Consider the following 26,515-nt stretch of genomic DNA (forward strand, 5'->3'; position numbering starts at 1 on the left):
GGAGAAGTATGCAAAGAACTTCACTACATAGAAGTCAAAACTAGTGCAACAATTAACATCTGTATAAAGCCAAGAGAACACATGTCAATAATGGAATTATTTCCATTCCTCTCTCACGTCGAGTAAAACACATACATTGTCATAAACACAAAGAGAATCACACACATACAAACGTGTTTCCAGAGGAACCACGTTGCAGCAGCGGTCCGCAAAACCTGAAAGGAGGAGGTTCAGATTTGTGTGACTGTATGTGCGTATTTGGAAGCAGGAGTTGCAAGCTGAGAGCAGCAAAGGTTTCTCCCTACGACTGGCTAATGAGTATGTTCATTTCCATTTACATTGTTTCTTTGACAATAATGATGTCCCATTAGGGGAGACTAAAGGGGCTATAGATTCCAGAATGTGCTGGGCTTCATTACAAGAGGTGGGCAGGGAGGCCGCTCTAATTGCTCTACCAGGGGCCTCCAGGTTACACTTGATAGGACAACTGGTAAAGCTGCCGATTGTGTGGGGGGAGTTTGCTAGCCAGCCTCTTCTGTAGAAATAAATAAAGAAGTGGAGAAGTGCTGGGGCCGCACAGTGGAAAAGCAGTGGGAACAATATGCTAGTAGAATATGAATATGAGAGGATATGAGCCCCCCCTGCTGTGCCAGGCAGGGCTGACCAGATGGTAGGCTAAAATATGCAATGTGACTAAATGTGTAACAGTCCTTGGGCTGGAGTGGGTGATGAGTACAGGAGGCGATGGAGAGAGGAGGATTAGCATAAGAAGGTGGATCAATAAGCACGGTCTCTCTAAAAATGTGCTCCAACGGCTGTTACAAGCTTTGCTGTCCATTAAAATTATAAAACTTTAGATTTAAGCCCCGGCTAATTTGACAACACCTGTGGGTGCTGGTAGAAACAGCAATGCAATTTAATAATACAGGTCCCACAGGTCCATTCAAAATGATACATGTAGCAGCCACTGAAGGCAGCGAGCATGTCATGAGGGCCTACTAAGCAGCGCAAGAGCAACTCATGTTTTGTGCATTCTCAAATAATAACATGGTGTATTAAAATACAGGCCTCTAATAATTACCTGAGATGTGGACAACAGGAAGCAAAGACCTGTCCCAAATATATTATTTGCTTTTGGATTTCACTTGGATCGTTGTTAGATACTGCACAATGTAAATTGTAGTATAGTAGCATATATTAATATTTATTACAAAGGGAATGTTGATCTATTTTTGTTCTCTGTTGCATGAGTCCACAAACTACAACAAGTCAATAAATGAGACTGATATTGTTCAAACTGTCAGAGAATTAGAATTTAACTAATAATTCATTCATCTTCTTACTGCTTCATCCGCTGTGGTGGGTCACGGGAAGCTGGAGGATAACCCAACTGACTGAATACGTGAGGAGGGGCAAACTCCGGGTGCCACGCCAGTGCACCGCGGAGCCACACAAAGACATACAAACACACACACTCACTCCTACGGGCAATTTGGAACGGCCAATTAACCTGAAGCGCATGTTTTTGGAGGTGGGAGGTAGCCAGAGAACCTGGAGAGAACCCACGCAGACATGGGGAGAACATGCAAATTCTGCACAGAGCGGGACCTGAAACCAAAACCGCCTTGCTGTGCGACGACAGCTCTACCTACTGCGCCACTGTGCCGCCCCTTAACTAATAATCTTTGATGCAATTTGTTTAGCTGCAATAGTATATAACAGTTTGCCTGCAAATATTTCAAAATGAAAGCTCTATAAAGAATGCAATTACGCTTTTTCATGATGTGGAAATCATATTAGTTCACATATGTGTGAGGTGCAAATATCATGCAGCAGAAAATATCAAAACATTGATTGATAATGTACATGTACAGTGTGCCCTTGTTCTTTGCAGTTAATGCGTTCCAGGAACCACATGCGATTAACAAATTCCGCGATAGAACAACAAACTATTTATCTTTTTATTTACGGTACTTTAAAGGTTTATGACCCTCCCCATACTGATATTAAACCACCGTTTATCTGTATTACCTTTTCCCACACTTTTATTGACTGTTTAAAGCACCTTTGTGTCTCACGTAAGTCTGAGACTCATAGAACTGAGTGCACTTCCGGATGCCGTCAGCCAATAGAACGCACATACGTTGTTCACATAGTTGTTCTTAATCGTCATTCAAAACAGGCCCTGGTCAAAAAAAAAAGTTGTGTGCAGTATGTATGCACAGGGATTTTATATCTGCTTTAATGATGTCTATCTTTGTCTAGTTTCATGTAGAAAAGCACAAACTGATTTTTCTACCAATAGTGTCACCATGTACCAAGAACTAGAGGAGGAAAAATTGCTGTGTGCTTTGTCTCCAAAGAATGCGGAATAAGACGACGCTGACAAATTACTTGAGATTTGCGGCAGATGTCCTCTCCCATCTACTTGGATGCATTTAGAAGACACATGAATGCCTTCTGTTTGTGTGGGTAGCGCTCTGTTGTGATTTTGTTGTTAATGTTCCATGAGTCAGGCTTGAAAGATGAAAAAAAAAGAAAAAAAAAAGAGCACGAGGCCAAGAAAGACGTGCCCATTGCCTACATTAGCTCGGCAGCTGGTTGGTGGCCATGACCTGACCCATGCAGCACACCCTGTAATGGCTCTGCAAACATGAGATGTAAAAGGAAGGGAGGAGGGCGTACAGTGAGAGGGAAATGAAGAACGGGGCCCGTATCTAAAAAGAGTCTGTATGTAAGAAGGAGTAAAACTCTTATTTACTGAAGGGTCGGTCTTATCGGCTGTAAAGCAAGGAAGAAACATTTCATCAACTGCCTTCCTCCTCCCTTCACCTCTTCTTTACACTCCCTCCATCTCCCAGGGAGAGGGATCACTGTCATCAATGGGCTTCTTTATGATTGCTGCAGCATGTCATGTGTGTGTCTGCAGCGCTCAAAGCTGGACTTGTTCAGTTTTCTGGGTGAATAGAAATACTGTGCATGCAGGTAAGCAGAGGATTAGACAGTTTTAGACAGACAGGTACACATGAGATGTTAACGTATGGGCGCAAACATATACACAGAGCACATGAAAAATCAAACATAAAAATCCATCCATGAAAAAGGAGCTAAAGCTATGAAAAAAGCTACGAAAGACAAATATGTGCTGCAGAATAGCTGGGTATTAGAATTTAAGTTTGTCACTGCTCCTTTACTCTACACAGGGCAGGAGCTCCAAGTTCAAGTAAGGGGAAGTTGTGCAGCTGCATGTTTAACCACAGATCAGATAATGTGATCCAAGCTGATCTTCTTTCTTCTAAGAGGAACTAAGAGAGGAATTTTGCGATTGATTCTCAATACCCCATAGCTAAAATCCCAGTAGAGCGATGGAGTGATGATTAAACACATTGGAAACATGCTTCTCCGGTCCAATGGGACTGGTGAGCCACAGATGCTCAACGCCAACATGTCCCACACTATAGTAGTCCACAGTGAGAAGACTGTGCTAATAAGGCTGATCCAATAATGCTTAACCAACTTCAGACATACAAAAACAGTGGTCATGAGCTGTTTTGCAGTCACCCGAACAGAAAGTGGAATTTTTCCACCACTTGACTCCTTCTTTTGCCCCTTTAAATCTTTCACCATGGGCCACTTGTTTGGTCAAACTGGATGTAGCCCACTTGCATAACTGGAGCAGGTTAACCTCACAGGATTCAGGGGGAGGGCTGAGTTTGTTGATGAAGCTTTGAGGCTGTGTTGGGAATGGTAAAACTGTTCATAATGAAAGATGCAATCTTTATATATAATAAAATTTAGCATACATTTTTCTTTGAAAAAAAAAACTGTGGCCAGTTCTTACCCAGCTCCTTCAAGACCCTCCAAAACTGTCAAGATCTGGACAAAAAGTAGGAAATGGAATCTGAAACATTAAAATCCAATTGCTGCCCAGCCCCGGGGACCAGAGGACTCAGCACTGGGTACTTTCATAGTAATAAATAGCAGAAGCCAGCACATCCCTGGGCTTTGCTGAGATTTTACAAGGACACGGCATTGGCTTTGAGGCGGTCGACACCTGAAAGCGATTCTCCATAGTTCTAATCCTCCATCAGTGCTTTGTTTACTTCCATCCCACTTGTAATAACTCTCCTACTCGTCTTATAGGGAAAAGAGGGACGCTCAAAATGCTCAAAGATGATGAAAAGTTTGAAAACTTAAACTAACTAAATCAATGTCAGTTTGTGATGGATTGATGTAAGTGGAATCTAATGGTGATTTATTATGATTAAGCAAAAAGAACTATAAATAATGTGTTATTAAAAAATGCATTCTAGTCCCACTCTGATTTAAAGTATCAGCATGAAGATGAAAATTTGTATGCTTCTTAACTATTAATAGTGACGCACAACAACTGTGTTTGCACCGCAGAGCAAGCATAACAGAACCTTTAAAACAGGTGAAAAAGGTGTTGATACTTTTTTTTCAGTTTTGTGCAACATTACATTTACAAATAACATTACATTTAGAAACTGTCAGAGTACAAATGCTTCACTGCAGCTTTAATTGTGACTTTTGTTTAAACCAAATAACGTGTCTCCAGGCCAGCTTCAGAGTGAGTGGGTCCATCTAGAAACATGTCCTGCCAAAATTATGTGTGGATTACTGAGAAGATCAAAAGCTTCTTTCTTGTTCATAATGTACTGCTGAAGCGGTAAATTAGCCACTGCCTGAACCCAAGGCATGCGTGAAACCAGCAGCACACGTCGGCTCGGTCACAGTAGGAGGGGTGTCTGTGTGTGTGTGTGTATGTGTTGGGAAGTTCAGGACAAAGGTTGGAATAGACAGGGTCTGATAAATCACATGATTCTCAACAGACCATTTCCTTCATATCCCTTCTCTCTGGCTTTGATCTAATCTGAGAGAAGTGGGGAAACACGTGGGTATCTTAGTCGTTCACCCACATGTGATCATAATTGACAGGTGTGTGCTACCCTACCTGCTGTCTTCTAGCGGAACTGGGGGATGTGCGTTGAAACTTGGGATCTGATCCTTTGGTGGAGGCCTGCTCAGAACCAGGGCTAGACCTGTGACCTGCACCACCAACCTGATCTGACACCATTGTCTGGAAAAGAAGAGACTTGTCAGACATATCAGTGAGTGAGACAGAAGAAATAGCAAGACAGGGCTATAGGTACAGAAATAAAAGTGACAAAACACATTGCGAATGCAAGGTGGTGAGGACCCAGCTTGCTAGAAAGCATTATCTGCAGTATAGCCTGCTTCAAACATTCTGTATTTAGTATGTCAAATGTAAGGCATCCTCAAACCTTCACAAACAGGAAAAAAATTCCCTCTTTGATTGACACTTGGAAGAAAGTCAGCTGAGAAAAATGCAGTAAATCACAAGCTTGACAGTTTCATGTAGTTTAACAGATTAAAACCTTACATACTGTATATCCACCTGTCCACAAATGCACCACATGGCTGTAAGATAGTTATCTACCGCTGAAAGGGACGCGGCATGTGTGTGTGTGTGTGTGTGTGTGTGTGTGTGTGCGTGTGTGTGTATAATTCATCTATTCATCAGTGCCGGCATTCAGCAGCATCTGCACATCTCAGCACACAGCAGGGACAACCAAAACAAACTGAAGGGGACAAGGATAAAGCAGAGGGCCCTCCGACAGTGGAGGAGATTGTGATGCGCGCGCGCACACACACACACACACACACACACACACACACACACACACACACACACACACACACACACACACACACACACACACAGATGCAGACTCATGAATGTATTTTCCTGTAATGCAAATACACAACTATTGAATTTGTGTTGACCATGTCATTTGAATGTGACTGTCAATCCTGAGACTTTTGCAGCTGCTTTTATGAATATCTCTTAGTCCTTTATAAATATGTGTGTACAAAAATAATTATTTTAATGGACAGGATTTTCTCAATACAGATAAAAAGGAACCATTTGTATAATTTAACTTGTATGTAATACCTACAAATCTCTTCATTCCATTACCTTCAAGTATACCATGTATTCTCATCTTTCCCTTCCTTATGTCCTTAAAGAGAGGTGTGAAACACTTAAAAAGAAAATAGCATCACCTGCTGATATCAACAACACTTACGCTAAACACATCAAGTCAAAGACATTTCACAAACTGACACCTTCATAATCACTAGGAAGGCAGGACTGAGGCAAGCAGTACAGGATGTCATCACCTTTTTTTGAACAACTCCTGATTGCATTATCAGAAGCCTGGCATCTGGGCGTGACCTTGTTAACTGCCAGGGTAATCAACTTTAACCAAAAGGGAGGAGAGGGGATGATAAATTATTTGTGAGGAAGATTTTGTTCATGTTTTATTAAATTGGCCTGTCAAAGGGGGTTGGTCAAATTATCTAGGGCCTCGTTTATTGGAGGCTGGCCATATTGGCGCATCTGTTACAATTATTTATAATTTCTAGGCAGTCAGGAGAATGGACTGGATTTTTCGACATCAACCACATAAAGCAATTTAGAAATAAACTGGTGTGGGAGTTTCGGAGTATATTTTCCTTCTGCAGTCTTGTTCATCACCTTGCTGGTTTTCATCTGACTCGGGAAGGAAACTGAGACAGTAAAGGAAAGATGTACTGAAATTGAAAATACGAACATGTAGCAAGCAACATATTGAAAAGAGTGTTAGAAGAGAATAAGAGAACATGCAGGTGCATTGAATAAAAGAGCATGAGACTGGGGGCTAACTGACGGAAGAAGTGGAGGGGGGAAAAAAGGGAAAAGCCGGTCTTGGTAATTACTGAACAAGATTAGGTTCTTGGGGGAACTTGTCTGGCACTCGCAGCCCTCGCTGGTGAGGATGCGGCAGGCAGGACCATATGGAGGGAGGCTTGTGATTGTGCTCCCTGAAGCTCGTGACCCGTCTGCTGCCGAGCCCTCGAGCTGAATGTGAAATGAGACTTGCCAGGCCTAATGTTCTACACATGCACCATTTATGCCACAAAACAAATCTGATCACTGTTAATTATGTAGCAGCTATAATCAGGAGGGGGCCCCGCCGCGCATACGCACAGTTACATTCGTACGAAAATACATGCTCGTCTCATTCGTACACATCTGCGATCCTGATTGGATAGGCATTAGAAGTGAGGGCCATGAGGAGCAAGGCCCCCACCAGAACAGGTGCCCTTTTGTATTCAAGGTGGTGATTCTTCAAAGTATGCACGTGTGCATGTATGTATGAGTGTGTGATGACTTGTAATATGGGGAAGAGAGACTTTTCAGGACAACGTGCAGTACGTAGGATGTAGGGTGTGTGTGAGTGTGTGCGCGTGTACACAGACCAGCGTCCTCCCACACAGTCTTGTTTGACCCTAGTGTATGTGCTCGAGCGAGCGAGCGCACGTATCTGCAGCGGGACACGGCTAGGCTTCATTAATGAGGCGAGCTGCGCTGCACAGAGGTTCTCATCTAATGAGAGCGGTTGAGATGGTAAAACACACCACTGGAGTCCATGTCATTAGTGTGTCTCTGGCCCGGCACATGGCCCACTTCCAAACACATGCTTGACTTCAGTGGGTATTCATAACACACTCGCATGCCCACAGCATGTACATGAGACCGGCGGTTTACAGAAATGGCATTATGTATCATAAAATGTTTGCCATGCAGTCATTTTGAAAAGTTATTTTAGTGTGTAACCTTTACAAAATGATTCCATACGGACAGGATGACTGACATATCGTATGGGAAGAGGCACATGGGAATAGATGCAGCATGGTCTTGGCAGTTAAGCTAAAGTGTGTTAACTGAAGAACAGCCAGAGTTAAAAAAAAACTGATTGAAAGACGATTCAAATAAAAAAAAAAATCGACTTGAACAAGCGGTCCATCACACTCGTGAATGCTGCCATAGACAATTAAAAGTACTCTCTTTCCTCCTACTGTCCCAGTGTGCCTTAAAAGGTCATAAACTCCAAGAAGTCGAATGATGTAAAGTAGATGAAGACACGCAGCAGCCCCCCTCCGGCTGACTTCATTCCTGCTCGTTTGAAAAATTTCAGTGTTTTCTTTGCAGTATGAAGCGTACTCATTTTCAGCCAACAGTAACTATTAGTATGATCAAAAGAAACACCTCAGCTAAGCAAAACGTGACCCGGCAAAGAGGTGGATGTCTAATGCTCTTGTGTGTGTATGTAACTAGCGCCATAATTATCCATTTAAAAGCAACTGGATTGGCCAACATAAATAATGAGCCAAAAAAAACAAAAAAACCCAGTTAACGGAGATGCAACACATAGGTGTAAAAATAAGAAATAAAGAACAGAGTCTGGCCACATTGTGGTTAATGTTAATTTTATACAATTCACAAGGGTGTTTAATATGTTTACACTTTTTGCATGACACTCTAAAAGCATGTAAAAATGAACATTTAATTACAACTGACTTGTGATAGTTGGAAAAGTGCATGTGAAAGTGTTCCATACTGGTATATTTATGACGGTTCTGTTCTATCCAAGAGTTCTGGCTTGACAGCAAACTAGAAATGCACGATGCCAAACACTGAACCTGTAGCTAAAATTAGTTTTGTTCACCAACTGCACACTGAGAAAAGCTTCAACAACTATTTTAGAGCACGGGCGTTCATCCGATGTTCATGTAAAACTTTTCTGGAGTGAAAAAACATTCCTAATTTTCTCTTTCCAATGCTGATGAGAAAATAGCCAGTGCTTTGAATGTCTGCCCACACAATTACCAACTTACCACTCATTTAGTGCGGTGAAGGTTCCAGAAAGCCTGGGGCCTGTGATGCATTCTAATGTTGGTATTTAATCACCGCAAAGCTCTGACAATAGCCAAGCACCAGACTTCTATAAATACAAAGATGCAAGGAAGATAATTTGATAACCATTCTTGCAGTAATGAGGGTTTGTGTTGCGAGGTGTCCACATATCCAGGTGCCTGATATTCGGTGAGGCCCAACATCTAAAAGATCAATGCATGTCACGTCCAGTATGATATTGTGTATAATTAATATCAGTGTAATAATTATACACAAACAGACAATGAAGACCTTTACATACAGTGTAAATGATGATAAAAAGCTTTTTTTTCTTGACTGACAATTTCTTTTCAAGGAAAAACAAAAAAAAAATCTTTGGTGTTCCATCAATAAGATTTTTTTTTCTGCTTCAGTTTGAAAAAGCGTCAAGCTTGATGTTTTTGATATTTGAAGGGGTTGCCTTGCACTCAAGATTGTCAAACATTCTGTCAGTTTGAAACAATGCGACATTCTCAAAACATTCTTTCTCTGTCACAACCTGACATTTTTTTCACTCACACATTAAATTTTCCAAATATTTTATTCTCTTATTTTTGCACAGAAACCCCCCCCCCCAGAATATTCAAATAATATTGAAAGATTTTATACAATATTAAATACTTAATGCTTTATTTGTAAGTTTTAATAACAGAAATCATTGATTTCACAGTTAACTACAGTATTTAATGTAATAAATGAAAATGTGAACTAATTCAATGTTAAAAATTAAAATCCAGTGTGATTTTTTGATAAAAGAAACTACTCTATTCTTTTGGATTTTTTTCAGACTTCATCAAAAATGCTCAATACAATAAGCAGCTTAACTGAATGGTTGGTTAGTTTAAAAAATTCTAATTCAAGAATAATATTTTAATGTGAGAAGAAGCAACATTAATGTATGGATATGAAAAGAGAGACCAGCAGCACAACTTTTTTTTAACCTGTTTGGTTATTCTAGAGGCCATTCATCTTTAAGCCACTGTTAAATCTTGTTAAGCTTCCTGGTAAAGAGTTAACTTGACAGAATACAGGAGAGAACAGTCAATCTCTGTGCGCAGCATGGAAGTATAACACACAATGGGTGTTATTCCTCTCACCCACCCACCCACCACCTTCGCCCCCACGCCCCCCCTTCACCATCACCACCAAAAAAACTGCGGGAACGGTGTTCAAAGCCGTCACTCTGGTCCATATTCAAATGAGCGCCGCATCTCCCTCCTGTGCTCCTGTTGCGATCGGCGCTTTGATCACCTCCGATAGTTACTTCCACCAAAACATTTGAAATTAAAATCAAATCTACCTTAAAACCCTAAGCATTAGAATTAAACAGGTGTTCGAGAGGAAGTTGTTACAGAATTTGAGATTATATGCTCGAATACACACACCTTTTCGTCAAACATACACCCACGCAGACACAGAATGTACACACATATGCAAAACCTGTCAGTGAAATTATAGAGTGGGAAACAGAAAGCCCTCCTGGCTGAGAGCTGTACCTTGGGATACCTGATCTGTTTACTTTGATGTCAGTAGGTAAGAATAAAAAAAATAAAAAAAATCAGCCAGACGGCAGCTACATGTGTTCAGCAAACAAAAGTTAATACTAATTCTTCATATACATCATGTACACGGTGTTTTTGTAATCAAATCTAATCTTTGATGTGTGATCTTCCAATCTGACCTGGGTGTGGAACACACACGGGGTGCAAGCAGTGTGATAAAATCAACGCACTGAACATATGTAACTGTCTTATTAATGTGTATATATCTCCACATACATATGGTCATATACATACACATATATGAAAGCAACCAATTCCATGCTACACACAGCAATACGCACACACGCACATGCACAAACCTCTGATTGCATCTTCTAAATGTAGTATTAATTACTGGGAAACACTGCTGTACTGTATTTAATGACTGACTAAATGAACCATTTATGTTTCACTACTGGTTAAATTAACAGGGTTAAGTGAGCAAGGGTGAATTGTTAACTCACTTAACATTTGAGCTCAAAAATATTTTCTTTCTTTTTTTTTTTTTTAACAGTCTGGACAACACTGGTAGAAAATATCAACCAATCAAATAGCCCGAGGAGGCACACCAATTACTCAATGAAAACTTTATCTTCCACAGCTACGGAGTAGCGTTATCTTAATAGGAAGTTTAAACCGAAGACCACATCGAGAGATTTGTTACAAAAACATGTGTAATGCGCAACAACATTGATGAAATTTGACAGGTACAAGATATAAATACCTGTTACTCCCCCCAACTGCATCTCTGATGCTGTGTGGTCAGAGGAACACTCATCACTATATCGGCAGACTCTTTAAAGATCACTTAAAAGGTGGCTGCTACGTTAGCTACAGCCTCTACTGTAAAGCCTAAGGGGTGATAATTCAAAGCTAGCGATCTAAAGCCAACCGTCTGCTGACTGACAGATATGCAGGGGATTTTCCAACGTCATCTTCAGAACATCACTGGTCTTACATTAATTTGCCTCTCTCCACCTTATATATCCTTATCTTATGACAGAAATGTGCTGAAAGGACTTCCGTGTGGTTGGGTGGGAGGATAGAATGCAAGCCTGACTGCATGCAAGCCTGGTGCAAAGAGCAAGCGAAGATCAGACAGATGAAAGTTCTCGGTGCTACGGTGGTAGATGGGTAGATCAAGGTTGAAGCAGAGAAATATTAACAGAGTGATTCTCAGTTTAAGACCACCACCGCAGGTCATGCTGGGGCTTCTTAGGCATTATGGTATCTACTCATCAGCCTACACATTCATGTATGAACACAACACAGGTGGACACGTGCCATTGCATAATGTGTTTCTTACGTAAGATAAAACATATAAATAATAGGTTGGAAATCATAAGCCCACATTTGGCTTCATAAGCCCACACAAATGCAAATCAAAGTTCAGCAACTTCAATAGCAAGAACAATCACTTGATAAACTCCATAAAAGGAGGGTGTCGGTGGGAGAAATGGTGGTGATTACCTTAACGTTGGTTTGTCTGTTCGATGAGGAGGGAATTGTTGTTTGCTGAGCCTGTTGTTGTTGCTGCTGCTGTAGCTGGATTTGCTCCAGCTGCTGCTGTAGCTGGGCCTGGATTTGCAGAATATGTTGGTCTTTCTGAGCCAACAGGTTGCTGAGCTCCTGGTGACTTTGGCGGAGGTTGCCCTCACTATGCACCAGGGCCTGGTAGCATTGGCTCAACTCCTTATACAACTGTACACAAACAAGAGTGGGAGAAAAAGGTTGGAAGAGCAAAGGGAGAGAGCAGATTTCCTATTTACAGTAAGTTTCTTCTTTTTTTGGAAATACATCACCGCTGTGGCCTGATTGGACTTGAAGTTTTTAAGTGTGGATGTGTCTGAGTGAGTAGCACCTTCTGATAGGAGGTGGTGTCAGCGGTGTGCGCTTCTTCTTGGTTCCTCAGGACTTTCTGTGTGTCCAGGTTGAGTCCTTCCAGCTGCTGGATCAGATGGTTCTGCTCTGCTGCATGTTCTGTGCTCTGCCTGTACAGGGCCTGCACTTCTGTGTAGTCGCGGCTATAAGAAAACACACACACACACACACACACACACACACACACACACACACACACACACACACACACACACACACACACACGCACACACACACACTCTGTGAAGCAATTCCATCGTTTGCTGATATAATATTTTCCAGTTTAACTCAAGATTAGAAACATCCATCACATCTAACAATTTGAAAAAGGACAAAAAAAAGTCAGAATATCAGAAGAAGGTTGGATTATTGCTTTTCTTGGATTTAAAATCAAATGAGGAGCACAAACCTCCGCCAAGGCACTACAGCTCTTCTTAAATTCCAACCATCATACTAACAGATCTTGTCTGCACCATTCTCAACCCTCTCACCAAGTGTCATTGACATCAAGATAAATTGTCTTTGTGTAATCCTGTTAAAAACCACATACATAATAAAACCAACAATCGTTGAAAACACACCCATCTTAAACATGAATGATTCATTCATTCATTCATTCATTCATGACATGACATGATCATCAAAATTTATTTCTGATACGTGCTGCATGTCTCGAAGTATCACCATCACGTGCTCCACTAGCATGTAAGGACATCTTTGATCATCTCGCTAAAACCGTAACAATGGTCTCCAATGCCGATGTGACTGACATGTCAGACTGTTCCTGGCATTAAAACAGAAAAGTAGTTAAAAAAGGTTGAGATTACCACAAAGACTCTGACGGTTCTCACAGTTTCTATGATATCGACTAAAGCTTAGTCAAAGCCGGCCCCGTTTCCCTTTCCTCCCCCTTTCAGAGCACATCCACTATGCAGGGCTTATCAAGTGGCTTTAGGTGAGCCTGAGTGGGAGAAACCTGTGTCACCCACAAGCCTCGTGGTGGAGAGAGCAATATACCATTGTACACACCAACATACTGTATGTGAGGGGATATGTATGCATGTCTACACAGGACAGACGCACACTTCCTTTCACTCATATGATCATTTACATATATCAGTATTGTATTGGTGTCAGTTGGCAGGCCTCACCGAAGTTGACTGAGTTGTGTCTCTTTGGCCGCCACCTCCCTCTCTTTGGATGAGAGCTGGGCTGCCAGATTGCTGCTGCTGCTCTGCAAGCTGGACAACTCCTCCCAGGCCTTGTGTAGCTCCATCTCCAACTCCTGGTGTGGAAGAGTAACAGAAAACCTGAGCAAAAGGTAAATATATAGCTTTTCATAATAGTTTCAACAAAAAAAAGCAGTTAGAAAATAACCCACGAAAGTGAATATATCTTTGACGTCTGCAGTGTTTGTGCTGCGTTTGTATAATACAGTCTATGTCCTATTCTTCAATCCCCTTCAGTGAGGTTACATGATTTACTGAAATCATGTAACCTAATTCACATTGAAACAAAGTACAGATTTTTTTAAAATCCTGACAAATACCGAATAGATGTAACTCATCTTTGCTGTGAATCAAATGAATTCCTGGACAGACTGTCGACATGTCTGATAAACTGGCGATCTGTTTCCACTGCACTCTACATATTCACCATCATTTATTGTATTAAAAAAAGTGTCAGAAACTTTGATTGATATTCATAGATTAGTTGCTGGGCTGCAACCCATCCAAGAGTAATTACTCTGCAGACTTGACTTATTCTGTTCGACCCAATTGTGTGACTTGTGTACCAATGAGTTTCATAACACTCGTTCTATTAAGAACAACATAAGATTCTCTACCGTCACTTCAATGACTGTGTTTGTTATGTCTGCATGGGTGGGAAGTATTCATTCATGATGATGACCAGAGCTATAGACAGATTCTGACTCACCTTTCTTATAATTGAGGAGAATGAATGAAGTCAGCTTTTCACATACACCCAAACATGCAAATGATATTCCAAAGGTTCCTTTTGCGTAAAGGTCAGTGTACTTTCATTTTGTATATTTCACATATTGAGAATGAAAGTGTATTTATGAGGTATCAGAGAGAGGACGAAAGAAAACCTGAAGTGCGAGGCCTTTAATGTACACCTTTGTGTTTCTCTGAATAGATTTGTCCCCATATAAACACCTTGACTCTGGCCTGAGCAGCTTCCCTCTGGTCTCGTTGGCAGTTGGCCTGTCTCTCTTTGTCCTCCAGGTCAGCTTTCAGGGCAGCGCAGCGGGAAGATAATCCCTCTTTCTCCTCTTCTACAGTCTGCACCACCTGCCGCTCCTCCTCCTCTTTCCTCTGACACAGAGTCTTCATTTCCTGGATAAGAGAGGTATGTGTAAGGAAGAGAGCAGGGGGTTGTGGGGGCCAAATAAACAACGGCGACGGAAGGAGAGGAATAGAAAAGGATTCAAACTGAGAACATGGAAAAAAAAAACCCTGAAGAAACACAAAATGAGAAGCAACCCATGGGGTTGAGACTGGGATGAATATATAAACAGGGCCTGCCTGTTCTTAAGAAGCACCCCTCCCCACACACACACACTCCCCACATGGACCACTGATTGTCCAAGGTCACCCATGCAGTATGACGGGGCCCACGCGGCCAGATGTTTGCTGGTGTAAGCCGAGCCATGCTGCAAGAGCTGGGCTCATGCAGGTACGGGGGCCAGTCTGTCTGCTTTAATGACAGGCTCCTAATGAGAATAGTCCTTTCTGCAAGACTCATTAGACTCAACCTAGGTCTCCTTTGATGCTGTCCCCCACAATTTCCCACCATGAGACCTCACCAAGACTGTGCAAGGAGCATTCCTTTATCAATTAATCATAACTGGGTCCCATCCGACCATAATTAGGGAGAAGTCGCACCATCACATGCATACTTTTCACACTGTCCCACTGAAGTCATCATTAAGTATTTATCTGTGAGGTAAGAACCTGCTTTCCTTTCTCTATGTCTTCTCTTTTCTCACACACAAGATTTATGTATTCGCTGGTGCAGGTAGCACAAATACAGCTAAATGCAAGACAGAGTGAGATAGGTCAAGGGTGAAAAGCAAGGGGAGAAACACAAAGAAATAGAGATTATGTTCAAGAGGGCTGAGCTCTTCTAAATGATTCAAATTCCCATGGATAAAGCCACAGGGGACATGTCATGTTCAGCGCTACACAAAAAAGACTTTTCGATTCTGAGGCCCAGATTGCCACATAAAATTTGCTCCGCCAACCTCGAGTTCTTGACTTTTATTGAGCAGTTGTTCACGCAGAGCTGACAGCTCCTTCTTCATTTGGGCACCATCCTCATCCACTGCTGTCCTCTTCTGTACCAGTCTGTTAATCGTCTGCTGCTGCTCTGTCACTTTCTGAGAGATTGAGAGGAAAAAAGAAAAAGAAAGATTTTTTTTGATTTTTGAAAAAACACTTTAATCACATTCAAACATTTTACAATTTTACATTAGATGAAAGCACTAAAGTGCTTCAGAAGAAGAAGAAGAAGATTTTTTGCAAAAAAACTTCAATCACACTCAGAACATTTTACAATTTTTCATTAGATGAAACTTCAAAAACACTAAACACTCAAAAACACTAAACACCAATTAACAAAAGGAAATACAATTTAAAAGTTAGTGCATTATATCAGGAAGTTTGCAAAAGTGAGGTGGTCATCAACTAAAGTGCATAGGACATTTTTGTAACACCAGATGTTCCTAAAGTTATTTAGGTCTTTTGTCATTTTATAGAAACAAGAAAGACCTTAAGGTCAGAAACAAGAAAGAAAGAAAGAAAGATTTTTTTTTTTTTTGCAAAGACACTTCAATCACATTCAGAACATTTTACAATTTTTCATTAGATGAAAGTACTGAAGTACTTCAAAAACACTAAAAACAAATAAATAAAAGGAAATACAATTTAAAAATTAGTACATTATATCAGGAAGAAAGAAAGAAAAAGAGAAAGAAAGAAAGATGTTTGATTTTTGCAAAAACACTTTAATCTCATTCAAACATTTTGCAGTTTTACATTAGATGAAAGCATTTAAGTGCCTCAGAAGATCTTTTCCAAAAAAAAACTCCAATCACCTTTAACATTTAGAACATTTAGAACATTTTACAATTTTTCATTAGATGAAATTTCAAAAACACTAAACACTCAAAAACATTAAACACCAAGAAACAAAGGGAAATACAATATAAAAATTAGTGCATTATAACAGGAAGTTTGCAAAAGTGAGGTGGTCATCAACTAAAGTGCATAGGACATTTTTGTAACACCAGATGTTCCTAAAGTTATTCAGGTCTTTTGTCAATTTATAGAAACCAAATTCTAGTTTTAAGCGACATCTGATGTTACAGCAAAAAACAGTAGCTGCCTCTTGAACAGTATTGTTTTCAATTTTCCTATTCCTGGTCACATAAATTGCAAGTTTTGCCTCCCCAGAAATAAAATTTAAAAGCTGCCACTTTCTCTGATTCGATCTATTGTACCCAGCACCGTGGATGAATTTCCTGATACTAAAGTTTTCATTGAACAAGTTAAAAACATTCGTTAGAAGAGTGAAGAGCACTGCAAGTCTCCCACACTCACTGAAAGCATGAAAGACTGTTTCACGGAGGGGACAGAAGGGACACTGGCTGGACACCGCAGGGGCGAAAACAGAGACAAAAGCATTGGAACCGATGGCACCATGTAAAATCCTCCACTGGAAGTCGGCTGTTTTTTTCTTGAGGGGAGGTTTGTACAGAAGTCTCCACTGTGGGTCAGGTCCATTTCCCGTCATGCTGTTGGCCCAGGTCGTAGGTGCTCTGTCACACAGGTTTTTCTTGTTATTCACTTTTACACATTGTTTGTACAGTATTTTTTTGTTGGCCGTGTGCAGGCTGATCTGTCGTTCATCTCCGAGGAGAGGACCCTCCAGTTCTCCAAACAGGGGACTGATGTGGACCTCAGGGAAAGGATCCAGGAGGAGGCTTCTCTCCTTCCCGGAGAGTCTTTTCCTCCACAGTTGTAGCACCCTCTGAGCCACCCTGGTGCACTGGATGTTCAGCAGGGAGCTCACAGCCTGGGCATCCGCCAGCGCAGGCCCTTGTCCACCAGTTGCTGGAGGGTCATGGTCCTGGTTCTGCAAAGCGCTGCAGACAGCCCAGGTGTGGCTCCACTGCAGACGTCCAGCCTGGCCCCATGCACTAGTGGTTCCCTCAGTAACCAGAACATAGAGTCAGAGCTTTTTCCTGGGCTGCTTTTAAGAAGGGCCCATGACTTAAAAACACCATGATAAAACGGAGGCAAACCATTTAACTTTAGAAGCTTAGAGTACATTAAAAACAGTGCAGCATCCAGGTCCAAGTAGCTCACTCGTCTGAATATGGAGCTGGCCACCTCTCTCCACGTCAGATCCGCTGGTCCGGTCAGAAACCGCTGGATGAACTGTAATCTGAACGTGGCTGTTCTGTTAGCCAGGTGGACGAGGCCCTGTGCCCCCTCCTCTCTTGATAAAAACAACACTCCTTGAGGCACCCAATGCATCCCATCCCAGAAAAAGTTAACAAGTTTGGTCTGGATTTGGGCTAGAAACCCTGATGGGGGTTCCATACAGGCCAAGCGGTGCCACAGCTGCGAGGCTACCAGATTGTTTATCACTAAAACTCGACCTCTGTACGACATTCTGGGGAGCAACCATTTCCATTTTTTAAGTTTACCTTCTATTTTTTCAATGACGCCCTCCCAGTTCTTCCTGGTTGTTGTCTCATTTCCCAGGCACACACCGAGATATTTGAGACCATCAGTCTTCCAACACAAGTTTTGAGGAAGAACCGGGAGGTTGCCATGCCACTCGCCAACAGCAAGGGCTTCACTTTTGTTCCAGTTGACTTTTGCAGCAGTTAAAACATTGAGTTTGTCAAACCCACCAGAATATTAACATCCCCTTGGTTTTTGATAAGAACAACAACATCATCAGCATAGGCAGATAAAAGAATGTTCTCTCTAACACCAGGTAAAATCAAACCATCGATGCTTTTGCGAATTTTACAGAGGAAGGGGTCAAGAAAGAAAGAAAGAAAGAAAAAGAAAAAAACAGGTCCATTAACAAGTTAAGTTATGTATTTAAGTCTCTTGGCAAACTCACATTAAAAATAGAATAAGTCTGGTGTCTTCTCAAGTGAATGAATTATATGCAAAAAAGCGTCAAATATTTTAAAAAAAAGATTATTTCACTTTAGAGAGTTTCAAAAGAAAGTGGGTAGCTGACAATTAATGACATTATTGATTTTTCTAATGATTATTCCCTAAATTAATCATTAAACCTGTAGGGTATCAAGACATATACAATCATAATTTCCTATAGCCCAAGGTGAGATCGATAAATGCCTTGTTTATAGCATTTTTAATATAATTATAATATAATCAATATCTAAACCCATATTCAAAGTTGCAAATTCTCCTGTTTGACAACCTGGAACCATCAAATAGTTTGTGACTTCTGTTTGAAAAAAATTCCTTTCACTGTTGATCTATTATCATAAGGCTTGCAGATTAATCCTTTTAAAAGGATACATCGATTTATCTATCCAGCCCAACGGCACAAAAAGACCTCAACAGCACACACTCAGCAATCAAACATCAACATTTAAAATCTAGTATCATAATAATAATAATAATAATAATAATAATAATAATAATAATAATCTATACTTTAATCATCCCTCTTGGGGAAATTCTTTTTAGATAAAATATCAAACAGCTCCATGATGACCAAAATAATGATTCTCCAAATCACAGCCGAGTTAAATGTGACTTTAATGACCATCTAGTTTTGCGACTGGTTCGTGTCGACTTCATCTTTTTAGACAGACTTTGTGGTCTCAGTAGGAGGAGGTTGGTCTCTTAGTACTGCATCAGCTTGGGTTTGGCATTGGCTGGTAATCCACAGCCTTCTGGGGGTACACCCTCCTCTCAAATAACACCGTGCTCTGGGATGCAATTAATTGCCACGTTGAAGGAAAAATCACTCCAATATATCCAGATAGTGGATTTAGCGTTCTTCACTACTCTTAGCTCACCATGCTAAGAACAGAGGGGCTTTAATAGAGATTTATATAGGAAGGAAGAAAATAAATTCAAACGTTGATAATGAGGTAGGCAAGAACAATTTTGAACCCCAGAAGCACTCAATTGATAGAGAAGTATAAAGGGCCAAGTTAAAGGGCCTAGGACAGAAAGATTAGCATTTGAAAATTCCCTGTGCGATTCAAAAATGAAAGCTAATTATTTTTCAAAAATGGAAAGGTGTAACAAGGGAAAGGGAAAATACAGTGAACAGGAAGAATAATATAAAAAAAAAGGAAATGGAAGGGGGAGAGGACCTTATCAAAGTTGGGGAGTGGAGATATTAAAGGGATTGTAAGATCCTGTGTGGTCTCAGTAGACCATCACATCTTCATCTAAAAACCAATTAATCACTATTTGGCCAAGACTCCAGATGAGATGATGGCTGTTCGAGGACCAGATGACACTGCATAGAGCTCAGTGCTCTTAATGAGATTCTCAAAAAGCAAAAGTTTCATCCCACAGACTTTTAAGAGAAAAATGACACTTTCTAAATATAGAAGAGCATAAACGTATGAAAATGTAAGAATTGTTTTTCTGCATCAGATTCATTAGGGGAGCTGATTGGACACCTTGTTTGATACTTTAAAGATTATCTAAATAATTCTTAAATAAATAAATCTAAGGGGTAAAACAGTATTTCGAGTTTCTGGAAGAGTGGTTACATGTGGAATAAACAGATTAACAAGACTTGGGTAATTATATAATTAGCGGTGCTAAATGATCTGCCTGGAAGCCATTATGTTTAACTTCACATAACAGTTAAATTAGTGCCGATTACTTCACTTGTCGTTGTGTTAGAGACTTGTTAAAATCAAAAAGCCATTCTGGAATTTTTTTAAATAGACAGCAGACCTTTCTGTAAAATGTCATTTCTGGGAAAGTCTTGGTCTGACAGTAAAATTTCTGAGGTGGCGTAAATGAATGTTGCCATACAAAAGGCCTTAATTATAAACGCAAAATAAAAAGGCTGCACTTACTTTCACTTTTAGGCCTTGTTCAAACTTTGTTCTTACCTTATAAATAGCTATGGTCAACAGTAACTATAATATTACATCATATTTTATGACTTGATTTGCTTGAAAGCTGCTATGTTAGGTGCTCCTGCTTAATTATTTTATTTTATGATAATTAATAATTTCATTTAGTTCTATTCGCAGTTAAGTCAACTTACAAGTCCTGAGGCCCGGCGTGACTGATTGATCTGATTGCATTGATCTGACGTTTCTGTGATCACATATCTTACACTTGCGTTATGACTATAAGTGCTGCATTGACTGGATCAGCCTTAGGATAACTGAGGAGGGTATAATGTAGGAAAAAAACTGAAACACTGTGCAAGCTAATGACTCCACCACAGCCAGTCTCATTAGGAATGTGATTCTGGATGAGGGACACTAATGAAGGGGACTGACAGATGCTTCAGTGAAGGGATGATGATCTGAAGTAAATTACATTAGTGATGTCATTATCGTCAGCCATCATAGCATCAAGAAATATTACCTTCATCTGGTGGAGTAAAAGAAACAGGTAAGGGGAAGAAATGGGGGGGGGGGTTGTCTGTTAAATATACACAGAAATTGTTTTCTTTAATGTTTTACTTGACATTTAAAAATGAGTATTGTTTACAATGATAACACAGAGAAACCAAAAAGGATTGTGGAATTTGAAATGTCAAAATAAAGTAGTATCAGTAACAGTCAGTAATAACAAGTTAGCTAGTAACCATTTTAATGGTTACACTGTTAGATTATAAATGACTAATTGGTTTTCCAAAACAATGTAAAGCTTCCAGGCTAGTCTGTTCCCACTCCCACCACTAAGACCCAACAAACACCAAATATAGAAAGGTCTGCCATCAGTCCAAACTGTGCTGTACCTGCTCCAGCTCCTGTATGGTGTAGTCTTTGTGCTGGAGGATCTCCAAAACTTTTCTGTCTTTTATCTCCACTTTGTGCTTTTCTCTAGAAGTGAAAAGAAAGAAATACAAATGAGTCAAATAAAAATGAAAACTATTTAAACATGGACAATGCAAAGTATTTCCTCAATGATCAACAGATGGAAGGCCTATAAAAATGAACGGCTGTTCATAAAAATGTTAATTTTATCTCTGGTTTGTTTTTGATGTGAACATTTTCTAATCAAAACAACCCAAACCACTAATCAATGAAAAAAATTCCAAACAAGGAAATCAGAGACTGCAACATCCCACGACTTACCCTGACCTACTTTAAGGGTAGGTCAGGGTACACTGAAAGTAGTACCTGACTAGTGCATAGTCTAGTGCATATGGAAAAGGCCAGTGTGAGTAAGGTATAGGCATAGGTAGATCAAAGCACTAGCTTTGACCTATGGTCTTACTCACACTGGCCTTCTCCCTCGTCTTTCTATCTTATCCGGTTCCTGAGTGCACAAAAGTTTAAATTTGACCTTGACCCAGTTTTCTCAAGGTGAAGGTCATCATCTCATTTTCATCACCTTTGCCGCCCGAGTAATGTGCTTTTTGTTTCATCTTTCTATCTGCAATGGTTGCAAAGATATTTGGTTTACATACTAACGGACGAGCAAACGAAGGGACAATTACAATGCATCATCACTTTGAAGCGGGATGTAAAAATAGTAAAAAGTCATCTACTCTATATATTGAGAATCAAAAAACATTTTAAAGCATTTGAATCACTTTAAAATTCTTTGAGTATATAACTTAAAATAATGCTAAATACTTTTTCCCCATGAAGATTCTAAAATCTATATGTTAACAGAGGGAATGATTAATGAGTAAAATGCTCAATCACCTGTAAGACATCCAGTATAAAAGTTTGCAACCGCGGCAAACTTTTCTCTCTGACCCACTAGCACTTCTTTTATTACAATGAACGTTTACGAAAGCAACAAAACCAGCATCAGTTGGAGACCTGTTTGTTTCAGCTGCCTCGGGCCACCAGGGGCTCCCCCATTCCCTCCACTCATCACTTGCTCCCGCTACACCTCAAATCTTTGAGGCATTTGGTCTTCTTGTCTCTTTGCCTCCTCTGATCAGCCGTCTCCCTAGAGGCACTGAAATAAGTATCCAAAGTCCCCAAACAAGCTGGAACACAGGCTGGTTGAGCTACATCTCCTTGTATATTGGGCTGTGCTCATCATGTCCAGAGCAACCAACCAATCACTCCACAAGATCCACACAGGAAGGTGAGGGGAGGGTGAATGACAGTTCCCAGTGGGTACCAGCGCTTGACTGGAGCCGACACAATTACCATGTCAATATCCTTCTGCGCATCGGATGATACAATACACTCTCTGGGTGTATGTTCCCCAACCAGTCTCAGTGGACCAGCATACTTTGATGGGTTTACTACGGGGTTATAAAGGAATTGAAGAGAGAGTGGAGGAAGAATTAGAGGCACAGGTACTAAGGAACTCTCTGTGTGCTCCTACTGTGTTTTGGCTCTATCAAGGGTCTAATAACTGTGGGGCAAAGTATGTGATATGCACCTATGATAGGGAAAATATAATTCTAAGATATCATCAAAATTAAAAGTAAAACTAAAAGTACGGAATATACTTACATTCCTTTCAATAGCAGATGGAACTTACACATGCACCCATAATTCATATCACAGTCACCAGAATTAAAGCTAATTTAAAGCATTTTTTTCCCCTAACAAGTAAGAATATATTTCATTTATCTGGCTGTGAATCCACTCAAACTTGCTCTTTTCAGAAAGTTCCCATGCCATTTTGTTACGTGTGGATTAGCCACCCTGTAAAAGAGGTCATATCCAATCTCACAATTTATCTGATAAAGACAAGCATTTGGCAGGAGTGTTTCAGCTGCCCAGAATGGCTTCAGCAAAGGAGGAGTATTTTCATTGAAAAGGTTTCCATGGTTGAACTGCTAGACCAGGGATAAGAAGGCTTAAATCAGCATCTGCAACAGATTCCGTCATAACCCCAGTAGAATGGCCAAGGTGCCTTAAGCACCCCTTGAATGACTTTCACACATATTTCTCTCCTTGTGAGATAAAGGAATTTTCAGCTACTGAGCCTCTCAGGTAGCAATTTGAAAGATGAATCTTCTCACCGCTCAACGACCAAACTGACAGCCTGGGTCAAGTCTGGATTTGCCACTTGCAGACGTTTCCATAGAGACCACACAAACTCCTTGTCTGCCTGTGAAAATAAAGGATTCAGCGAGTCAAGAAAGCTGTTAATTGAGATAAATAGATTTGATACATTTTTCTCAAAATACAGGGAGAGCAAGAGGAAAGGCAACATGTTAGCTTTTTCAGACAGAAAAAACAAAACTTTAAACAGGATGCTCAGTGACATTAGCATATGGTAGAAGTCAATCAATAATTTAAATATCTTCTACAAAATAGTTCTTGATCCAGTCTGCCCTCTCTAATCATGACTGCTGAGATGTGACCTTCGACTCAAGGGGAGCAAGCATTGACACTTGTCATTATGCACTATTTATGACCGGGGGAGAGCTGGGATTTAAATCAAAACACAGCAGTCAAGCTTGCATTTTCTTCATTAATCAATTGCGCTTTGGATATGTTTTCTACTGCAGCTCCAAAGTAACTGGCCCCAAAGAAACTCAAAACTGATGACAGAGAGAGTCATCTTCAAGTAGAAAACCCAGCCAGCCCCTGACACATTTCCAATGCAAATTGTCTCGCTGCTTTTTCAAACATTTTTAAGCTATATTACATTTAATGAGGGACATCTAAAAACTACATTTTCTGACATTAAAAGACAGAATTATACCAAATCGACTTAATATAAAATTATCTGATAAATTATGTTCACATCATCATAAGATAAAAGTCATCCCTCCCACTGGAATCCACTGGTCTCCAATTAGTACATGAATTTTAACCCCCTTTTGAAAAGTCCCTAATCAATTATTTAGTAAAATGGCAGAAGTAGACCTTGCTAAGGCCACGAGCAGAACATATAAAGTGGAAGGACTGTAGATCTGTCTCTGTGTGAATCTCTGTGGAAGGACAGATGTCTCATAACTTCAGTCGTGCAATTCAGCTCACGTCAAAAGCAGCATAGTTAACTTCAAATAGTTGGTCTCCCTGTGTCCAGCCTTTACCTTCTATTAGCTGTCCCACTGACAAGTGTTCAGTCAGGACGCTCATCGAGAGCCCTCTTCTGCCGTGTATGAACTTAAAAGATGGATTGAATGGGTGTTTCATGAGGCTGAATAATTAATCTAGTATCTGGTCACTGAAATACCACAGGCTAAACATTCTGAAGACAGCCACTGGAAATCAGTCCCATATCAATATAATCAGCAGACTCTACCAGGAACATTTGCTGGCTGACAGATGAGACTCTTTGTAGTTAATGGCTGTACTGAAGTACATCTAGCCAGAGACTTAGACATCAATGGTATTCAAATATGACTATTTAAATGATGTATTAAAGGTCGCTATTACACTAGATAGACCAAATTACTCATGTTCAACCAGAGATAAGACCACCAAGGATGGCCTCCGTGTCAGCGGAACGTAGGGCAGCAAGGACAGAGAGTTTGAAGTAAAGAAGGTATTCCTGGTAAGCTCATAGTACAATAATGTGGCAAATTCACATTAAATTTGCTTCTCAAAGTGTTTTTGGGTCAAAGGCCTCCTCAATCCAATCAATACGTAGCACTCTTATAAATAATAAATGTAAAGGGAGGTGTTTCTGGGCTCTGGGAATATTTCAGCAGAATTCAGAAATAACTCCGAACATTTTCATCTGACAAAATGATGCACAGTAGCAGAATTTTGAGTGTGAGTTATCAGATAAACTAAATCCAAAATTACATGCAATAATTTATTGGCCAAAACATTGAACACAGCTTAAGAAACAATAAGTTAGTTAAAGAAAATAATGTTAACATACAGCATCCAACATTTTTAAATAAATGCAAATTTCTAAAAGCAAAGCAAACACTGAGGCTCCAAATGTTTTTGATTTCAATAGATAATGTTTTCCATTAGGCATCTAAGCAGTCAGTCATTCACATCTAAGGAAGTGAACTGGGAGCAAGTGAATTTATTTTATTGAATTATATACAGTAGATATACACATGGACCAATTATCATTTCAATTTGAAAGGTTGCCTCGTATTGCTTACAAATGATGGAACGCACCAAATTCTTTTTATTTTTTTCAAGAAACCTTAAAAGTTAAACTCAGAAGGGAAACTTTAGAAGGGAAGAATAAACAAGCACATATGCGGATACAGCCAAACATTATCACAGCGAATGTTCTTGCCTCATGCATTAGGTGTCACTTATACACTAAAAAAAACTCAAATGTAACACAACATCTGTTGAATCTCACAGCTGTCTACCTACCTGTGCAGCACGATGCGGTAGATATGCAAAAGTGAAAAACACTGGGCTACATTCAGATGGCAAACTTCCTCAATAAAGCAGTTACTACAAATTCAGGACTGTGTATTTGAACTTATTTGAATACTAATAAAGATCCTGGGGTCAATTTAAGAAGTCTGAGCTGTCAGATCAACGTATCTCACATTATTCATGATATATTCATAATTATACGTACCTGGCATTGCATTAACTCTTCTGATAAACTCCTCAGTTGTTCCTCCAAAATTGGGATTCGATTGTCGGACATTCTGGAACTGGATACGAAACAAAATGAGGATATTAGCTCACTTGCACTCATATGGGGAATGTCATCACCGTTAGCAGCGAACGAATATTGCAGATGACACACGCAGAATAGGAATCGCATCGATCGCTCTTCAGCATTTTAAGCGTAAATAACGCAGCGTCAAATCATAGTTTGTGTATTTAATGTTTCGCTGAGGGAAACATCCCTTAACATCATAACTTAATAATAAAACAGCATATTACTCTAGTTGTAGCTAACGTTAGCCTCCTAACAAATATTCGTACATTCGGTGTCGTTTCTGGTGTTGACAGCCGGTCGTCGTAAAGTCAGCGCTCAAAACGAGGTTGCGGCATGTTTGAAATGAAGATTGTAACGTGCTGTTATCCACGGAAAGCTTTTCTTAATAAACTATATCAAACTTTCACGGTGTGTCACACCGTTGTCAATAACTACCGAGTCAATTCAAACAAACCCGCCGT

At 40.2% G+C, this 26,515-nt stretch overlaps 1 protein-coding gene across 1 annotated transcript in view; it reads right to left on the reverse strand.

The window, feature by feature from the left end:
- cntln (centlein, centrosomal protein) overlaps positions 1 to 26,515 on the reverse strand; it is a 77,658-nt gene extending 51,143 nt beyond the window's left edge. Inside the window, exons 1-10 of the mRNA XM_068321957.1 lie at positions 26,321 to 26,515; positions 25,965 to 26,043; positions 23,473 to 23,561; positions 21,271 to 21,355; positions 15,515 to 15,649; positions 14,427 to 14,606; positions 13,398 to 13,531; positions 12,227 to 12,389; positions 11,836 to 12,066; positions 4,976 to 5,101 (exon numbers count right to left, since the gene is read on the reverse strand). Coding sequence (XP_068178058.1) covers positions 4,976 to 5,101; positions 11,836 to 12,066; positions 12,227 to 12,389; positions 13,398 to 13,531; positions 14,427 to 14,606; positions 15,515 to 15,649; positions 21,271 to 21,355; positions 23,473 to 23,561; positions 25,965 to 26,036 — 1,215 coding nt within the window. The 5' untranslated portion in view covers positions 26,037 to 26,043; positions 26,321 to 26,515. The remainder of the gene's footprint in view (positions 1 to 4,975; positions 5,102 to 11,835; positions 12,067 to 12,226; positions 12,390 to 13,397; positions 13,532 to 14,426; positions 14,607 to 15,514; positions 15,650 to 21,270; positions 21,356 to 23,472; positions 23,562 to 25,964; positions 26,044 to 26,320) is intronic.

Source organism: Antennarius striatus, chromosome 8, assembly GCF_040054535.1.
Source record: "Antennarius striatus isolate MH-2024 chromosome 8, ASM4005453v1, whole genome shotgun sequence".
Classification (NCBI taxonomy): domain Eukaryota; kingdom Metazoa; phylum Chordata; class Actinopteri; order Lophiiformes; family Antennariidae; genus Antennarius; species Antennarius striatus.